The following is a 20,453-nucleotide window of genomic DNA, read 5'->3' on the forward strand; positions in this document are numbered from 1 at the left end:
CATAATCACTTAACCAGTTAGCTGTTTCGAGCTCTTTGAAAAGTGTATACCTGAAATGTGTCACTATGTACACTATACATATAGTTTTTCCATAATAATTATTTATATCTTTATATTTGTTCGTTTTATTTCCTCTTGGCCTCCGAATATTCAAAACGTCGAAATTTACGAATATATTTTAGTTTTCATTAAAATTGCAATTTGAACAGCGAATTATAACTACCTTTTACGCATGACGAGTATACTCGTCATAGCACAAAATATTGCAAATTATTTCTTTATGACGATTATACTCGTCAAAAACGGCTAATTGCTTAAATACATTTAAAATTATTGAAATGTATATTTGATGTTACTTAAATATATCTGGAATTGTATTTGTATTATACATTTATAAGAAATTGAAAGAAACAAAAATACGCACGGTGTCGGAATATTAATGCCAGCCACTGTAAATGGCCACCAGGAACCATGAGGGAATCGCGTTGAGCATAAAATATTTTCACTGAAATGTTTTCATGCTCTATATTTGCTGTAAACGAAAATAGTTCTATATATGGCCGAGACCAATATAGATCAGCGATACAAAACGCACACATAGGAGAGAAAGGCTAACCAACATTTATAGATATCTATATAGAAAACTGCTAAAAATACAAAAAAGCCTGCTCTCGCAATTACGTCCTGTTCTCCTGGCTATATTAGATACAGAATAATTAAAGAGAATCCTGATTGTACTCGTGCGCTAACCGAGAATACCGTATGATCATGATAACTTGATCTCTTTTTTTTTTCTTTTTTTCTTTAATATCTAGCATTACAGCCCTGTTACTCCGCAACTATGCCTTGTTATTTAAAAAAAATATATTAAAATGCTTAGAGATAAGTTTTTCTTTATTGCCGTGTATTTAACTTTATGGATAATTGTTTTAACCTCTGTTTAAATCACGGTGGATTTTAGCTGTTCCAAAGTAAAATATAAAATAAACCGGGTCCAGATTTATACTTGTTTCGGTGTAATTGACGAGCACACTGCGTGTGTTTATGGAAATTTGGATTTTTGAAGATACGAATAAAATGCACAGGTTTGAAACGGAAATTTGATTTTTGAATAAAATTTCTTTCTCTCTCATTTCTCTCAAAACTAATCAGTTACCAAAAGAATCCAAATTCGTAATAACACGGACACCCTGTACCTAATTTACCTAAATTGTAATTCGATTGAAAAATTGTAAAAAAGATCTATGCCAGTATAAAGATCGCAAGGAAACAATAATCGTTATGAGCAGTTTAACCTTCGTAAGACAACACCTAAAATCATTTCTTAAAACGATACTCGGTTGCCATTAAAAGGCTAATAACGCAGCTATCTATATGTGTAATCTAATACCTTTACAGCGTACCGTGCAGAGAAATCAGTTTAATAATCACGCATAGAAACAGCACTGAATGCAAAATCGCAAACAATTGGCTGCAATTGCGAGGAGAAAATTGCATATCGCATATCGCATATTAAAAAAAAAATGTACGGAGGCGAAAATGAAAATAAGAATAAGAAAAAACGAAAGAAGCGAATTCATAGGGAAATATGTCGCGCATTGGAAATAAACGCTTAACCGTTTCCGGCATCACCGACGATATACATATTTAAACCGAAATGCACGTGAATACCAGTCACATTAATAGTAACAAGCGTTTTCTATTATGTCGACGTACGTTTTATTCGAAAATGCTTCCAACTGAGCAGGTATACCTGTTATACGTTAGTCGATTTTCTCGTTCTGGAATAGTCCAAATCGTACGTGAAGAAATCCAACTTATAAAATCGCTCAGAAATTTCGAATCGCTTTTGATATTCACCCTTTGAAAGAAGATAAAATAAAATACGAATTAAGCGAATAAAATAAAATACGATTTAAGAAAATAAAGTAGGATAACTTTAATTTTAAGAAGTATATGTAAGCTTCGATAAGTTTGTCAAAGATTTGAAATTATTCGCTTCTAATATTCATCCTTCGAGATAAAATAAAATAAAGTAAAATAACTTTAAGTCTGGGATGTATATATTTAGTAGAAAAATTTAAATTCTCTTTTCATTAAATAACATTTGAAATTAATCATCAATTCTTTTTATAAATTTACAATTTTACATACAATAAACTAATTACCTAATCGTTATCGAGCTTATAACTGTCGTTATACTAAAGAATTATTGATATTAATAACTTGTAATTTGTGACTTGACAAATTTCATTAAAGATACTAATTCAATCGTACAAGAGGGAATTAATTAATAACGGAGAAAAAATAAAAAGCAAATCGTTCTATGATAGGAAATTATGTAGAAATATTAGTTATATAAAGCGTATGATTTGATTGAAAGCAAATTAATTATATAACATTAAAAATAGTTTTTATTTTGTTATAACAACATACAAGTTCGACGTTATTATCGAAATAAAAATGACAAAAGTAAATAAATCACCTATGAAAATTCTAAAATTTCAAAATTCTAGTTACAAATTTTTTAACGCAGAGAACATTTCCGAAGTTATAGTCGTGAATAGTAAACAGTTATTGAAAATGTTAATAATGCGTTTCGATAAAGCCCGTTGAATAAAATAATACGGTTACAAAAACATGTCGATATAAAAGTTCGATCGTAAGCCGTGCAACATTAATGAATAAAGAGTAAATTGAAAACAATAGCTCGCGGAAATAACGTTAAGAACAACGAAGGAGGGCGGTGAAAAGACAACGGTAAAATGTACAAACGCTACGAAGTCACAAAAAGATCTTTGATGTCTGCAAGAGAAAGAGGAGACAACGGAATAAACAAAGCTTATGAGAAAGATAAAAATTGCAGATCGAAAAATTCTATATTGTTTCATTCAGATTAAAAAGCGTCATATTTCACGAGAAAATAAAAATCAACACGATACAAGAGGCATAATTTACATTACACATAATTAACGATCTATTATAGTTTGTAAAAATATGTTTTATCTCCAATGCTGAATGTATTATAGTTGTAATTGCAAACAAATTTTTCCTATTCGCCAATATAAACGCTAACGAAGCACCATTGTATAAATATGTAATTAAAAAACTAAAATAAAAATACTGAAAAAAAATGATATTACAGTTTTATATTATGAAAAATAAGAATAATGGGGACAATATGAACAGTGGCGCCATCAACGATACCAATGGCGATGAAAATATCAACAACAAAAATACTAACCCCTAATAATTATTATATCAAATCTAACGGAAGAAATGTCAATTCGTTGACATGAAAATGAACAAAGAGGCTTAAATGTTATAACTTTATTTTCACCATTAATGATACTAATGGTGAATATCGTGAATGTGGAAAATACCAACAACAAAAATAGTAACCCATAATAATTGCTATTTCAAATGTAAAAGGAACATCGACGATATAAAATAACCAAACGTAGACATCAACATTCATTTTTATAATTTCATGAATTAATACATCAAAACATCGCTATTAACAACATCATGAAAATATATTAACAATGATTTTCAAACACTTTTTACCTTGTTCGCCGTGTTTACACATAACAGTCAGCCACTTGAACAAAATTCATCGGTTCCTTAACCATACAACACACTTTTGATTTTGTTCTTTCTCTGTGTTCATCGTGTTACATATTTTCGCGTTTGAGGTTTCCTACCGATTAACCGACGTAATGAAAACTGCCGAAACGCGCGATATTCACTGAATAGACATTAGAATTTGAATGACGAACCGTTAGGCGTGGTAGGAGGCCCAATGACACAGGTTGGCGAAAAAGACACAGGTTAATCGAATTGTTTTCTCGGCGAAAACAAAAGCTAAAGGCGGACCGACAAATACTTTTTTTCCAATCGAGAAGGTGGGTCGGGCCTTCGAAAAGGCTGGGCCACGATCTCGAAGGGACAGCCGAAATTTTCGAAAGATACAAAAGAGAGCCACGAAAATCTAATATCTCGATCGATAAGGACCGAGCAAATTGTTTATCGGCCGAGAACGACCACTTTTCGAGCAAAACATCACGACGACAAAAAGATCCAGTAATATTCACGAGTGGACTGCGGATTTTTGTATATTTTTATATTTTTAAGAACGTAACTAAAGGAATGGAATTTGAATAAAAATTTGTTTCATCTACAAAACGCTCTATTTTGGATATTCCATATATTTTCGCATATGTGTGCATTTCGCACCTCCAAATTTCCCAGAAATGCGTGAAAATCCGCAGTCTATTTGTGAGAAAACAAAAACCAACGAAAGGGCAGTCTCGATGTAGGTTATCGTCGCGAAAAAACGGAAAAGACGTGGAAAAAAACAAAGAAATTGGAACTTCACTGACACAAGAAATTCGAGGGCGAGACCGAAAAATCCACAAACCGGACGATTCACACATAATTTAAATCACTGATATCCAGCATCGGTGTGGAAAGAGGCGGGACGAGGAATCTCGCGTGCATCGGTACGACTATATTCTGATATAATTGCGAGCACCAGAAGATCCGATGTTTTAGCGAGTTTACCACCACCCTTTCCTCTCTCGTATATACATATTTCTTTTCTCTTATATTTCGTTGCCGCCGATCATCATCGCATACAGCTTCGTTATTTTGATTCGCTCGAACCCGAACCTAAACCCGAGGGAGATAGACAACACAACAAGCAGGCACACGGATCAAGAGAGGACAGACCGCGTGTATGTTATATAATGTACCCGCGTACGTGTAGATGCGTGAGAAAGAGTAAGTGAGCGAATAAGTAAGAAAGAAACAGAAGAGAAAGATAGAGAACGAGAGAGGGGGAGTTAGAGAGTGGGGGGGAGGAGAAAGCTAGAGAGAAACAGAGTAAGCGAATTGTGGAGTGGGGGTAATAAAGAGTAAGTGAGTAAGTGAAGCGAAGATAGAGAGAGAAAGAGAGAGAGAGAAGGAGCAGAGTGAGGGAGAGAGGAGGACGCAAAGACGACGATGATTGCACGAGGGATGCGTCCGCGACGGAAGTACGAGGCACACTAAAGGGCGTGGGCAATCGGAGCAAGGCCGGTGTGGAGTTTCTGAGGGGAGGACCACATTGATTTTGATTTTCGAAGCGCGCGCATGAGTCTCACCGTGTTCAGCTCTGCCCATTCATACGTATGGGACGTTGGTCCTTAGCTAGTACAGTAGAACTCCGTATAACGCGATGCTCGTATAACGCGATCAGAAAAATTCCCACCATGTATAAGCTACAGTGGCGGACGAAACTAAGGTTTAAAATTTCATATCTACGTACAACAACTAGGCTGATTTTTTTGTAATTTTATATCTTTACGGAAAGGACTAAAGAAATGGAACTTACATAGTAATTTGTATCGCTCGATCAAAAATTACGACGGGTACTTCGCTTTCGATATTTCATATACCTTTTCATACTATGCGCATTCCACGCAATTCTGCATTTTCAAATTTCCTATGAACGCGTAAAAATCCGCGATATGCCCGCATATGATAACTAAGCTACGTTAGCCCTTAAACGTTATATAGATGACCAGAATAATTTACATTAGAAATGTAGAATTCTATGCTTCTACAACATTCAAAAGGCATTGCTTCATTACACATTACCAAAGAAAAACCAATTTACGTTTTCAGGCATCGATGGTATTCTTGTCAACAGCTTAATAAATCTTTCAATTACATAAAAGCATAATCGCAGCCAATTAGCTGGCATTATTTTCTATATAATTCGTAATTGTATAACGTAGCGATGCGATTAGTAATTGTATAACAAATAATAACGATTGCCCGAGACTTACCACGTGGAGGTTGCTGCACATGGAGATGCACCCTAACCGCCCCGGCCCTTTTTTACGCGCAAGAATTCGCTCGTTTTTAAACAAATCCTCCCTTTAGATTTCAAAGTTTAGGACTTTAATCGTTCTTTTATCAGTAGGTCGCGTTCTGTTCCGACGTGTTTCGTGAACGTTCCAGTTGTTCAGCGCGGTCCTGACAGACGTCGGAACAAAGCGCAACGTACCAATAAAAGAACACCATGGAAACCCCAAGAAATTATAACAACTACGATCGCATATTGATTTAAAACAGAGACATCCCTTGTCTGTGGCCAAGATTACGTGTATTGTCGCGTACATATCTGTCCATTGTAGTCTTCGTTAATTTTCGAAATTGCAAAACAATAGAGACAGTCGGCGAGACTGAAACAAGTGTGTCGCCGTATAGATATACTTCACCGTTATGTGAAACGAAGACAAGGGGTAAGACGGCGTTGCTCAACAGCCAAAGAACCCCTATGAGAGATATTACAAAGTGTGCAGAAAGGAATACAACGGGGACAATCGCGAGAATTACTAAGACGAACTGTTCCGAAACTTTATAAAATAGTAATTAATAAGAGAAAGGGAGACAGAGAGGGGGGAGAGGGACAGCAGATATTTCGAAAAGCAACGTCTGAACTGCGCAGGATAGTTATTATTAGATATCACAGTTGTTAAAGTACAGTTACAGAACCGATGCGACGGTTAAACGGTAACACGAAAGTGACGTATTTTTACGTCACCGACGCAAGACGTGCTAATATGTGCTACTCGGTCACTCGAATTATTTTTATAATTAACGGAGCGATACCAATATAATTTTTCTTTTTTTCACAGGTATCAGCATGACGCGTGAAAATGAGACAATTGTTCTGTTAAAAGTCCACTATAAGATTAAACGGTTATTGTTAGGAAGAAATTGTTTAAATATTTTCAAGCTACAGTAAATAGTAAATAGTTGATATTCTAGTAGAATATCTTTTAGACACTATATTTTTTAGATCATTCCTTCCTACACGAAACAACTAATATAGGAAGTGTTCGAATATTAACGTAATTGCGTTAACATTTACTCTGATCGTAATTTCCCTTTTATTTGCCCGGTTACATCGTGAACCCTGACAAAATGACATCTACGTAGGGTTTTATCAACAGGTGATTCGATAATTACAAATCGATATATTATTACTCGTACGTTCAGAAATTACGGTCGCATAAATACGTCGCAAGTCAAGGTCATCGACTGAAGTACAGTAAACGGAATTACTAATATAAAAAAAAAAGAAAAGAAAAAAAAAGGAAAAAAAAGAAAAAAAAATGAAAGAGGCGATGCATTCGTTCTTACGGTACGAAACCTTGAATAAACCATCGAATGTAAATAGAGTATCGGCGTAAATATTTGTCAGCTCGGTACATTGCCATTCCACAATCCACAATTGCTATTCTTACAGCTCTTTTCAAACCATGAATCTTTCAATATGATTAATTCTGACGCGTTTCCATTGTTTTTCTAGCTTTCTCTTTGTACTAACCAACTTTTCATTTTTTTCTGACTTTTATACGTTATTTTATGATAGGAGGAAATCACTTATAGTTTTTTCATTTCTAACTGTTTTATCGACGAAAGGTTTGCTTCTAAATATACACAGACTCGTGATAGTTGGGACGAGACTCGACTGTCGTTTTATTGGTAAAGTTTAAAACTAATGCGAAGATGAAGGTAGAAATAACGAGATATTTAACAGAATTTTTTAACAGAAGTATTGAAATAATCGATTATATATTATTATTAATATGCCAAATTAATTTTATATTAAATACTAGTTGCGTGTGCCCGGCGTTTCGATTTGTTGCTATTACGATCCTTCTATCGAGTGCAAACAACATTCGTAAGTTATAATTGGATAAATGGATAAAATATATAATAACTGTCAAGCCAAGAAACTCAAAACTGTATTACTCCTTCTTTTCTTTCTTCGCTCGTTCCTTTTATTTCATCAAATAATAATAGTCCCCGAAATCTTCGTAAAAATAATTTTTTAAATGTTTATATTTTTCTTCGAATCTTTAGCTGCTCAAATTTCATTTTACACATTCGCTTCTCGTTTTATTTTAATCTCCATGATAATTGTTTAATCTATTCAAAAAATACCCAAACTTAAAATAAAAATATTGTCCTATAAAATTGTTAAAAATTATTGTTCTACTTCACTTAAGATTGGTCGAGCTTAAGTTAAGAGGGGGTGGGTTTGTAGAGTGGTTGGGGGTGGAAAAATCTCCACAATATTTTTTCTGAGATGTCGAAGAATATTCATGCCAAATTTTGTGAAATTGCGTTGAACGGTATAGAATTCGTTAACATATATGTATACATATTTTGACTTTTATATATACAGTAGTATAGATATATGGATTTGCATACGGCGTGTATTGCCTTGGTAATTGGCCGCTCGCCATCCCCACCTTTCCTCTTGGTTTCCCACGCCATGGACCACAGTGAACTACTGGCATCTACTGGTAATTCATGCGCCTAGGGACACGACACCTTCCTCCCACAGGAGGACACGGAGAGACACGAATTCCGGAACATAGCTATGGCGACAACAGCGAAATTCCGCTGGGGAAAGACATGGATTCCATGACGGCATTCTCCCAAGGGAGAAAGGTGTCACATCATGGATCTGCGGATTATCGTTAGTTCGCTTGAACACCAACAGGGGTCTCTTTCAATTTTTTCAACAGTTATACAGTTGGTAGACATGAAATTGTATTTGCACAAATTTTAATATCGTTCCCTCTATGAACACTATGTACATATTTATAATGAAAATATTTTTCCACATTATACGATACATTTTTTCAACTTGTTTCATTATTTCAGTATGCATTCTGTTTCATTATTTCAGTATACATTCTGTATTTCATTATTTCAGAAGAACGGCCAATTTTAGAATTCAACTATTCTGAGAACAGGGCTGCTACAGTTTATATCTTTTCTATTAAGATAATTCATGCACTGAACATTTAACAACTAAGTAGTTTTATTACCAGATTTATAAGAATTATCAATTTTAAAATTTAAAAATTCGTGGAATGGAATTAACCTAAATTTTTGTTTACAATTTTTTCTTGTCTCATACCCCTAATGCAGGGTCACCAGCTAAACATTTCACTATCGATAATGTAGTCATGACATCATTCAGCCACCGATAAATTGAATTCAATTAGGTATACAAAATCATTCATTAAAGATAGAGTGCACTTGACATTAAATAGAAATTTGTATCAAAAATTATAAAATACTGATTTCCTAAGGCAAACATAGAAATTATCGTAGATGACACGTAAGTCGACAGAATGGACATATCACCAGAAAGGACTTGTCTTATCACACAGTATTACATGTCTTATCTATGGACAGCCATGTGTTGTCATCTATCCTGACATGTTGCAAGTTGCAGTTCCTTCTGTCTTCCATAGATGGCAACACATACCTTATCACACAGTATTGCATATCTGGTCTATTGACAGACATGTGTTGCCATCTATCCTGACATGCTCCAAGTTACAGTTCCTTCTGTTTTCCATAGATGACAGAACATATCTTGTCAGTACAGTATACAGATATAGAATAAACGTGACATTTGTGATGTCGCATACCGACGTCTTACCGACATGATTACTAAGAACTCAAATGTGATATAACAAATTAATAAGAAACTACCGACTTCTAGAATTTCACACAGTATAATTAAACCCACATAATAATATATAGAATTGTATTTGTTTGTTCTTTCTTCTTTTTTTGAGGTGTACTTTAGTTTATGTATGCAGGAATTTTTACCTATTAAATACATACATACATATCAGTATAAAATGTGTATATTTTTATGAAACTGATAAACAGATTTATTTAATAAAATACGAACTTTATACATACTTGACCACAATACATTTGTAACATGTTCACTCTTTCCATAGATATATCTGCCACATAATACTTTATTTTTCTTCTTCTTAAATACTATTTATAAACATTAATAATATGCAATGATTATGTTAATTTTCCAGAAAATAATCTATTTTTGGATAGTCTGTATCAAATTTTGGCTTTTTAACTTTTGGAATATCTTTAACTATTTTTAGTTTGGTAGCAGAAGGTTTAGGGAATTCCTCATATTTTGAATGCCCTCCAAAACCATCAAATGTAATTCTATTATTTTCCTAAATTAATAATATTTACAAATAAAAGAAGTAGGTAGATTGTCAGTTTGCAAATTAATATGAGTATTCTTACATTTCTACTGGTTCCTTGCTCGAGTCTTGGTTTCTTTGCCAAGATCGAGGAAGTTAATTTTGATGTAGTATATCTCTGAGACATTTGTGTTAAAGCAAATACTCCTCCTGATTTCACTGGAAGATACGGAGAATTTGTTTCATTTTTCTGGAAACAAGTTATTGTTTTTAGGAATTAATAATAAAATCAATCAATAGTATATTACAAAAATTATAAATTATTTTTATTACTGTAATAGCAGATTGAGTTTTCTCTTCTTGACCTATATCCTTTTTCTCATTTATGGTATTATTTATACATTCAATTTTATCTTTTCTAGAATCATTGTTTAAATCATCCTCTGTCATATTTTTTGTTTTCGAATTGAACTTAATTGGCTTTTGTGTCGAAGACATATCTTTTTCTAACTCACTAAGTCTATTTTGTAAAGACATTTTTTCACTTAGACAAGCAAGATATTCATTTTCAAGTGTTCTATAGATAACGTATAACAATAAAAATATTTTTAATATTTTAACAAAAATATTTTTTAATTTGTCAACATTTTCTTTATATTATTATAAGAGCTACATACTTCCTTTTAGTATGTTCATCAGACAGGAAATTTCGTTCCATAGAAACTTTAGTAAGTTCTTGTTGTACACTTTTTAGTTTGGACCTTAATTCTCTTCTTTTATTTTGGCTAATTGTTATCTCTCTAAATTATACATGTAACTTTTAAGAAAGAAATATAAATATACCAAATATAATATAAATAAATAATATTTAATTACCTTTTCATCACAGACATGTATGTAATAAGCGTAGCAGGTTCAGTTGTTCTTGAGATCATCTCATCTACATCTTCTGTAGTACCATCAAGTATGATTTGTACACTTAAACAAAAGGTATGTTTATTAAATAATTTTTGGACACAATAAAATGTTATATATCTTCACATACTTTTTATAATGCTCAATTTTCTTTTGCAATTGCTCTATTTCTTTTTTTCTACGTTCTGCTTTTAAACTTTGCTGTTTAAGTAATTTAATTTGTTCTTGAAGAGCATAAACAGCATTATATTTTCCAGCTATTTCAATTTCCATTTTTTTTATTTCCTCCTTTAACTCCCTATTCTGTCTCTCTAAGATTTCAATCCTTGCTAAATCATGTTTAATATCCTTTTCTTTTAACATCAGCTGAAAATTTAATTTATCAACTTTATCTTGTAAAGAGCATTTATCCTCCACAATGGTATCGTTATTAGAAAAATTAAAATACAATCTATGAATTTTACTTGATGTAGTCCTTTCTCTACATTGTGGACAGGTTTTGGATCTGCATGAAAAAGCAATTAATATATTTACGAGAACAGTTGAATATTTTCATAGGTATAGAAAATGTAAATATTATTTGATAAAATACGAAGTTAATTTTATATGGAAATGCCATATGTTCATACAACATTTTTAATTAAAAACATTATATGTGCCTACCTCTCCAACCATTGAGTTACACAGGTAAAATGAAAAATGTGTCCACAAGGTGTATAAAAAACATCATCAGAAGGTGTTAATAGATCACTACATATGACACATATAATATTCATTTCGCAAACTTAATACAATTAATATTTAAATAATATATTACTACACACACAAAGTATTATTGGCGCCCTATTTTAATGCTACTATATTATATATTTTTATTTTCTCTATTATTTACTTTATTCGAATATCTCATTTTCAAATTAATTTAACACATAAAATTCGATATAAATGTTATAGTATTTAACGTTCAATCTTAGGACATTAAGAATTTGAATTCCTAACCTTAAAAATTAGCGTATAAGAACGAAACAAAACGCTTCGAATTAACTGTTATCTAGTACACTCTGTTATAGTGCCATCTATGTATCGTCTAAAAATTATCGAATATTGTTTCAATGAAAATGCACTTCTATTTTTCTGGAAATTACAATTATAGGAAATTACGTAACTATGTAAATACTAGCAAAGAGAAAATTTCCTCTTTGATACTAGTTAGTACTAAACATAAATCGTTATAAATAAAAACAAGTAAAGAAACAAACATTTAAAATTCATTTAATGTATTTTCTGCTTCCTTAAACTTTAAAAATATGTGGATAATTAAAAACTGTACATGAATTAATTAATATTTGTCGTAGTTAGGTAAATTTTTTATTTGTGATCTCGTATAGTAGATAACTATCTTAACTTTTATAGTAGGTAACTATTTTATTTGAAGCTTTCTGTGGTAGATTTACTACCATTACTGTAATTATATATTTGAACGATCATATATCGTTTTATCATTGTGCAATTCCTTATTTATTACGCTCCTCATTTACAAAATATTTTCTATAGACTTAAGATTGATTGATTGCATATATAAAATTTCGTTTACAGGTTTAGTTTCAAATTTACTTTATTTTTACACATTTCTTTTTTTGACATCATTGACTTTTCTATTGTCATAATTATTGATTTCTTATTACAAATAGAAATAACAGAAAAAAATATATCTTATCTACCATTTATTTAAATTGCAATTCTTTCTTCTTGTCTTTATTTGTAAAATAATAATTTCAATGTTAATTATACTCTGATGTATTTTAAACATTCAATTTAAGTTTTATTTTATAAAAATGAAATTTAACATTTCATTCCAAATAAAGCGCGGCGCGTGCGTACTACTCCGCCAATCGCAATACGTTCACCACGACTTTCCTCCTGCCGATGGACTAACTTGATCCTTTCATCTAAGATGAAACTTCGTACTCCGTCTTTTAATTCCTAGATCCACTACATCTTCAGATCTAGTTTCCTATCTAGAATAATTTGATTACACGTTCATGAAATTTCTAGAAGGTTTCTATATCCCCTCCACTATAAAGTCTACAACCTACAACATTTGTTTCCTTAGTAATTTCGAGTTCCGCGTGGAAGTTTGCGGCTTTCACGTTATTTGTTCGTTCAGAAGAATTTTGTCTTTCAACGTGTTCGGAACCTCTTAAAAACAATTTAGCTTTTTACGAAACAATGTATTGAATATTAAAATCAGTTACAGTTGTAAAATTAAATCAAATTATAAATAAATAGAACCCAATTTCTAGTGGAAGCAGGTTTTTTTCAAATTTTGGTAAGGCAAGTATAACTAATGTTACGTAAACTATCAATTATTTTTCTCTTATTGAAAACGTTCAATTGACTAATGTAGATTGTAGGTTATGCTCCATGCATTCATACTTTGTTCAAGCTAACTTTCATAAAACAGAAAGTCGACTGTATTTTTCTCAATTACATTGTTTCTTTGTTAATTATATCCATATTATATCTTTTTATTTGGTTTATACTGTTTCACTTTGCTTGACAGTTTCAAGGTAATGAAAAATTGTATTCGTTGCATCTAAAAAAATGAAAAAGTTAAATTCGTTTTGTCAACGTTTAACATATTTTACTTCATTATGTTGTAGTTTAATTTTCTTAATAATTCTTAATTCTGTTCATAATTAATACGACTATAATATTTAATCAGGCAATGAAGTTTGTTTTAATATTAATTTTCTATTTATATTAATTGTAAACTTATATTGTAATACCTGATATCACTAGCAATAATTTATTCCATTATATTTTAATGTCATTATCAGTTCTTAAGTAGGTTCATAATTGATATAATTACAATATTTGAGTAACGAATAAAATAAAAGTACTCTTTTAATAGTTGTCAACCTACATTTTAATTCCAGTAGTCAGTACCAATAATATATCTTATTACATTTCAATGTTCTTAATGACTCTTCATTTTTTCCTTTTGTAATTGATACAGTTAGAATATTTAAACAAGGAATAAAAGAAATTTTTGTTAACATTAGTTGTCATTCCTCAGTCAGTTCTTTTACACTATCTTTTTACTGTAATTGAAAATGTTATTAAATATTATCTATTATAATACAAACAGTTTAACTGCATTTGTTAATGTAAAGTAATTAAACACTCATAGATACCTCTTATGAATATAGTACGCATGTTATTTAAATCTTTTGAAATCTTTGTAGTCCGTAAGATATGATTATTAAATAATTATATTTTATGTTGCAGGAATAACTATTTCTTTTCGTAACTACATTTAAACATTGTTACATTGTGAGCTTTTTGTTTCTAAGAAATGGCTAAGTGGGGTGAAGGAGATCCAAGATGGATCGTTGAAGAAAGGCCTGATGCCACCAATGTAAATAACTGGCACTGGTATGATTAAACTTTTAATGCACTTTGTTCTAGAATTGTATAAACATTAGATTATATATTTTTATATATATAATAAGTTAACAAAAATTTTATCTAACTTAAAGATTGCTTATAAATAATTTTATTGTTATGTATCTAAAAGCAACCTAATAATCTTCTTATACTAATTTAATTTTCTAAATATTATTGTATTTGATGTACAATATTACATATTTTCTTTATATTTTGTTTATTGTTTATATTTATTTGTTTATTATCTATAAAATTTTGTACCAAAGATTGTTTTAAATATATACTGTATTTAATCCATGATTTGTCTTTTTGTTTACTTTTACAACACCTAGCACAGCAGACTTTACTAGTATTTATGAATCATAATGTTCTTATCATTATAAAACAATATAATCTGAATAAAGTACAAATTTCTAAATGATGTATTCATTTATAAAAGTTTACATGCAATTGAAGATTCAAATACTTAATTTTTTTCAATAAATATGAATTTAGTAAGTGAAGTTAATAGAAAGAGTTCTTCTTTGAAGATATATTTATTTACAAGCATTACAAATGTGTAATCCTATTCATCTTTGTCAAATATATCCTAGATTGCAATGTCAAATTTCCTTGATATTAATAATTATATATAGTCTAAGAAATAAGTACTTATAATTATAAAAGAGAAATAACTTATATGAATTACAATTTGTATACAAAAGTACATACAATAAAATATATATACATATATAAGTACATAAAATACAGAAAGAAATAAAAAACTTATATGAATACAATATACAAAATTTATGGTAATTTCAATTTGTTTAAGGACGGAGAAAAATGCCTGTGCTTGGTCCCAAGAAAAAATAAAAGAATTATTTATTAATATGAAGATGGAAGGAGATAATGGTTTGCATTTTTCTTTTTTGTAACAATAACAAAAGAATAATTTGTATAATAATTTTAAATTTGACATACAATATAAACCTAATGAGTGTAATTTTTAGTTTCCTGTATAGTAAATGAAATAGAAAAGTGTGAAGGTGAGGCAATGGCAAATAATCGAAAAGGTAAATTAATTTTCTTCTATGAATGGAATATTGTATTGAAGTGGGAATCCAACAAAAAATCTGATAAGAAGATTGGGGGTAAAATAAACATTCCAAATCTTTCTGAGGAAAATGATATTTCTGAAGTAGATGTAAGTATCTATATAAAAGCATTTAACAAAGAGAGAAAGAAGATATAGTTATATAGTTGATATATATATATAGTTGAAAATATATTTTCTATAAATTTAGTTACTGAAGCAATAGAAAACATTACTCTCTTTTATAGATTGAAATTACTTTAGAAGATAGCACAGATGAAGGTGAAGCAGTAAAACATTTCTTGCATACGAAAGGAAAAGAATTTATTAGGGAGAAATTGAAAAAATATGTTTCTTCTTTAAAAGAAGGTAACTTTATGTTAATATGAATTTAATAATTTGTAAATGTATTGAATTGTCACTTTGGAAATTATTTTAAATTTTTGAGTATAATGCTTTTAGTTACATTAAATTAACTTTCTATTATTTGTTATTAGAATTTGCAGCTGGTATGATTTTACCAAAAAAAGATGATGTGAAAGAAAATATCTTGAATATTACGTCTGGGTTCAATGCAAAAGTAAGTATAGGATTGATTCACGTTGTGTGTGTGTGTGTGTGTGTGTGTGTGTGTGTGTGTGTGTGTGTGTGTGTGTGTGTGTGTGTGTAAATCACATATATTTTTACGTTAAATTTGATTTCAAAAATATTTAATCTCAAAAAGAAATTTCGTTTATATATATATATTATTATATATTATATAATAATATAATTATATATATATATATGTCGGAGATGAAAGAACACCAGAACCTTCCCTTTGGAACTTTGGGAAGACCCCTTAGTACTGTAATCTAGATTCCACCATAGCCGTATTAAGAAATTGTTGTCATTCGATTTAACTGTATTTATTTGAGATTTATGATAGTGAGCTCGGGCTCGAGGCGACAACCAGTCGCCGAACGTAGCCGCGGTCAAGGGATGAACGTTTTGTCTAACAAAGGCATGGAGTAATTCTACAGCTGTCCTTAAATGAAATAGTCGTAGCGGCACGTGACGGTAAACATTTCAGTGATTTCTGTCCCGTGGCTCGCCACATGCAGACTTTGTCCTTCGGGTAAGATGATTGCCAGATGTCAACACATCTTCAGAATATATGTTTAGCTGGCCGAGGACCCGTTACGAATATCAAGTTTCAGTTATACAAAGTCCTAACTACGGGAAAATAAGAGAAATCTATCCTCCCACGAACGTTTCCCACTGGCAACTTTCTCCAAGGACGGCTAATATCCTCTAACCACCAACATGGAAATTGACCAATTAACAGTAACGTCAATTTCCCTCACCCTTTGAACGAAGACTTTTCTCTGTGAATCCCATGATCTCGAGCCCTTAAACACACCAATCATAGTTTTCCTCGACAGCGTCACTGTGGAGAGCCACTCTCCCCTATGATATCAACGACGATTCAAGTAACCCTCAGATACGTAGTGATTGCCCCATGCATTAACATTGAGTACAACTTAGTCGCTAAAGAAGAATAGAGTTCGTTATCCCGTTGACCGTGGATTCATTATTGAGCCTAGGATCATTATCATTAGCTTCTCGAGTATCTAATTATCGCGATTACTTGTCAAATTCTATCATAATCATATTTGCATTAGTAAATATCTCCTCTATTACATAATGATCACGTCTAATGCCAATGGGGATTCGTTTCACGCCCTTAACCCTAACCCTAATTTTAACGCCAACCCGACATATATATTTTATATATATATATATATATATAATTAATTGTTATAGATGCAAATGAATTCTACTGTAGTTTCATCGAATAATAAAAAAGAATTAGGATGTAAAATTTCGACAACAACAATTAAACAACAACAGAAGTTTCAATGTAGGGCAGAAGAATTTTACAACGTGTTTACGACAATAGAGGTAAGTCCACTGAGACCACTAACAACAAAATACCTAATAAAATGTACGTTTTCTAAAAATACTTAATAATTGAGTTAAGATCTACAAAAATCTTAAAACAAGAAAAACGTTGATGATTATTTAAACATTCCGTATTTATCGCACTAACAATTTTATTTATTACATTATTTCTCATATTGTAATCCTATTACTATCCTTTGTTATCTTATTGTACCCATTATCTTTTTCATAGATTATTATAGATAATCAATATTCAATTGTACGTAGAAAATATATAATTGTTTACACTTGTACACAATTATGTATTTTTGAAGAATTTTGTTTCATATCATTTTATCTAAGATTAAGTTAATTAAAGATATTACGTACTTATAACAAGTGAGTAAATGTAAAATATTTAGTAAAAGCCCACTCTGTTCTTTAATCGTTGACCTTAATGTTTTATTATTAGGTTTATAAAAATTTCTATTATCGAGATTATTAATCTATTCGTAGGTGACTCAAATCTATGAGAATCTTTTCCATAGAGAAATGGAGGTGCAGATTATATTTCCTATTATTACTGCAATCTTAATTTAAAAAGTCAGGTTAATCAGTTTATATTTCTTTATATCATATACACATCCAGGATGTCTATAAGCTATTCTATGTGAGATTGTAAAAAATGATCAAAACGTTTTTCATTCAATATCGTTCATTATGATCTTTCATACAATTGCTAGGATATTATTATTGAATGTCTAGGATGTGAACAAAAGATTTCAGTTTTCTACATGAAGTAATAATAACATTCATAAATAGTTATTTAAAACATCTATGATATCTATCTTATGCATTTATCTATTTGTCGTTTATACCAGTTATAGTATTGCTTTGGGTATGTTTCTGAAAATAGTTTTTCTATGAAAATGACTCGTATCTTATGTATGATATTTGTAATTAAATGTTCTATATCTTCATGTAAAAGAATACTTTTTATGATACAGTCAATCTGCTTATTCTGGTGTAGGTGGAGTAATGAAATTCTGGAGTGCTGAAACGAAATGTTGTTTTATAGGCTGATCTAGTCTCAAAATTGTTTGTTTCCTGATGGGACAAGACAATGATTCAGCTATTGCTATGAAATTTAATACAGAGTGCTAATACTGAAGACAAATTTTGATAAAAGGTTAGTGCACAGAAGAAACATTTATTTGTTTATCTTTAAGTTGTACTGCCTTTGTCTCACTTCAAATGTATTAAATAAAAGTTGGATTGAGTTTTAAATTAGGATTCATTTAATGAGAGATATTAGACTACTAAATAGCAAACTTGTCTTGTCTTTGTTCTTTTTTTATCCAGTTTTGATAGTATTCTAATTTCAAATCAATTATTCAAATCAATTATTAATGTTGTTCTTTAAGTAACATTACTGGTATAAGATAATTTTAAATGCACAGGATGCAATCAATACTTAAAATTCATACTTTTAATTACATTAATGTGTGGTATGTATGCTTCTAAAATATCTTTTAAATATTTATTTAAAATATTAGTTTTATATAACTTTTATAGAAGTAGTTTTATAGTATTTTTTTTTTTTTTTTTTTTTTTTTTTTTTTAAGAGTGGGCCTTTGCTATAAGATTTATTATACACATATGGTGTGATATTATTAAAATATTGGTAAATAATAGAGAAATAAAATTGCTCCTTATGTCTCATTTTAAAGACGAATTTAAGATAGATCAATTTTTTCAAATGTAATGATTTATATTTTATTAAATAAAAAGATATGGATTTAACAACATAAATTCACATTAAAGCAATGAAAGCAAAGAAAATAGTTTAATACAATTAGTTTACATATTGTGATTTTGTGATGAAAAGCCTATATAGTCATGCTTTCTTCCAATCTATTTGTGGATTATTTTATTCTTTGCTATATTTGTTGACATTGTTGTTGTTACTATTCTGTTACTATTGTACGGATTGATTGTATATACTACTTTTGAGATAAGTTCCTAAAGTTTCATTGTTTTTGGTATAATTTGATAATTTGTAATACAATATTCCTTTTCAGATGGTTCAAGCATTTACAAAAGGACCGGTAAAACTCGAACCGAAGAAGGGAGGCAAATTTGAATTATTTGGTGGTAATATACATGGTGATTTTACGGACATAACGCCTGCGAAAATTGTTCAAAAATGGCGTTGCAAACAATGGCCTGATGGTCATTATAGTGATGTTACTATCGATATCCGTGAAAAGAATGACCATACTGAAGTTAGTTTGACACAAATAGGAGTACCAATTAGGTAAGAGAAATTTATAGTGTCACAAAAACTGTCATAACTAAAGATAATTGAGTCCTGTGCTAAAAGAAAAATTAAACAGAACAATCAAAGATTATAGTTGTTTACATTATGCTTCTCAAATGCATTGTAAAAGACATTAATGGCTATGTAAAACTAATCAATTATTTGCAGTGAGGAAGAATCTACAAAAGAAAATTGGGAAAGGTATTATTGGGACGCTATAAAACGTACATTTGGATTCGGTTATTTTATGTGATCTATGTATGCTTTATATTTTGCTTGCTTATTGATAAGTAGAAAAATAATTAAAATATGTATTGTCGTAAATCGCCTCGCATACCATTTACGAACTAGCCGCATAATAATCAGCCACGTACAAAGTGTTCTTTTTCTCAATGCTAGTTACAATTTTTTCTTTTCCTACCATTTCTATTTAGTACATTGTATCGTATAAGCTGGACAAATGATGTTGATTAAATATAAATAAAGTATCATCAGCATGACACATCTGTATTAATAGTTGTATATGTGAAATAAATCATGTCAGATACTTAAATATTTGGTTCTCCTTATTTTTTAGCATTTCTCTTCTAATATTCCTTTACTTTTCATTTTTTCCCAGATATGTTAAAGATACAAACTAAAATTAGTTAATGAAAATCAAAAGATATATGTTGACCTTCCTAATTATGTATAATGGATTAATGACATATAATATAAAATGGTACAA

The 20,453-nt window shown here is 30.4% G+C and overlaps 3 protein-coding genes across 15 annotated transcripts in view; 1 reads left to right on the top strand and 2 right to left on the bottom strand.

Annotated features, from left to right (window-relative positions):
• The window catches only part of LOC100648610 (muscarinic acetylcholine receptor DM1), a 43,799-nt gene extending 38,738 nt beyond the window's left edge, over nt 1–5,061 (bottom strand). For 3 of the 9 annotated variants that reach the window (XM_048413536.1, XM_048413537.1, XM_048413542.1), the window contains exons 1-2: nt 4,383–5,061; nt 3,568–3,748 (exon numbers count right to left, since the gene is read on the bottom strand). The gene's annotated coding sequence lies outside the window, so the exon portion shown is untranslated. Of the gene's footprint in view, nt 1–3,567; nt 3,749–3,779; nt 3,865–4,382 lie in introns of all 9 variants that reach the window. The other 6 variants (XM_048413538.1, XM_048413544.1, XM_048413540.1 and 3 more) reach the window with 6 other exon arrangements.
• Nucleotides 5,062–6,484: 1,423 nt separating this feature from the next.
• On the bottom strand, nt 6,485–12,137 carry LOC100649154 (E3 ubiquitin-protein ligase TRAIP). Of its 2 annotated transcripts, none has more exons than XM_003401720.4 (8): nt 11,622–12,137; nt 11,089–11,463; nt 10,920–11,021; nt 10,721–10,843; nt 10,377–10,620; nt 10,147–10,293; nt 9,790–10,073; nt 6,485–9,693 (listed from the first exon to the last, which is right to left on the bottom strand). In XM_003401720.4, the coding sequence occupies exons 1-7, from the start codon at nt 11,732–11,734 to the stop codon at nt 9,909–9,911; spliced, it is 1,269 nt and encodes a 422-aa protein (XP_003401768.2). In that variant the 5' UTR covers nt 11,735–12,137; the 3' UTR covers nt 6,485–9,693; nt 9,790–9,908. The 2 variants fall into 2 exon arrangements, with proteins under 2 accessions (XP_003401768.2, XP_048269502.1); XM_048413545.1 differs by having other exon boundaries at nt 9,779–10,073.
• An 814-nt stretch (nt 12,138–12,951) lies between these two features.
• On the top strand, nt 12,952–20,279 carry LOC100649276 (activator of 90 kDa heat shock protein ATPase homolog 1). Of its 4 annotated transcripts, none has more exons than XM_012317757.3 (9): nt 12,952–13,292; nt 14,250–14,396; nt 15,223–15,302; nt 15,401–15,594; nt 15,732–15,852; nt 15,981–16,063; nt 17,290–17,427; nt 19,488–19,723; nt 19,895–20,279. In XM_012317757.3, the coding sequence occupies exons 2-9, from the start codon at nt 14,317–14,319 to the stop codon at nt 19,977–19,979; spliced, it is 1,017 nt and encodes a 338-aa protein (XP_012173147.1). In that variant the 5' UTR covers nt 12,952–13,292; nt 14,250–14,316; the 3' UTR covers nt 19,980–20,279. The 4 variants fall into 4 exon arrangements, with proteins under 4 accessions (XP_012173147.1, XP_003401769.1, XP_012173146.1 ...); XM_003401721.4 differs by having other exon boundaries at nt 12,952–13,287; XM_012317756.3 differs by having other exon boundaries at nt 12,952–13,287; nt 14,315–14,396.
• The last annotated feature ends 174 nt before the right edge of the window (nt 20,280–20,453 follow it).

The sequence above is a fragment of the Bombus terrestris genome, chromosome 16 (genome assembly GCF_910591885.1).
Source record: "Bombus terrestris chromosome 16, iyBomTerr1.2, whole genome shotgun sequence".
Lineage (NCBI taxonomy): Eukaryota > Metazoa > Arthropoda > Insecta > Hymenoptera > Apidae > Bombus > Bombus terrestris.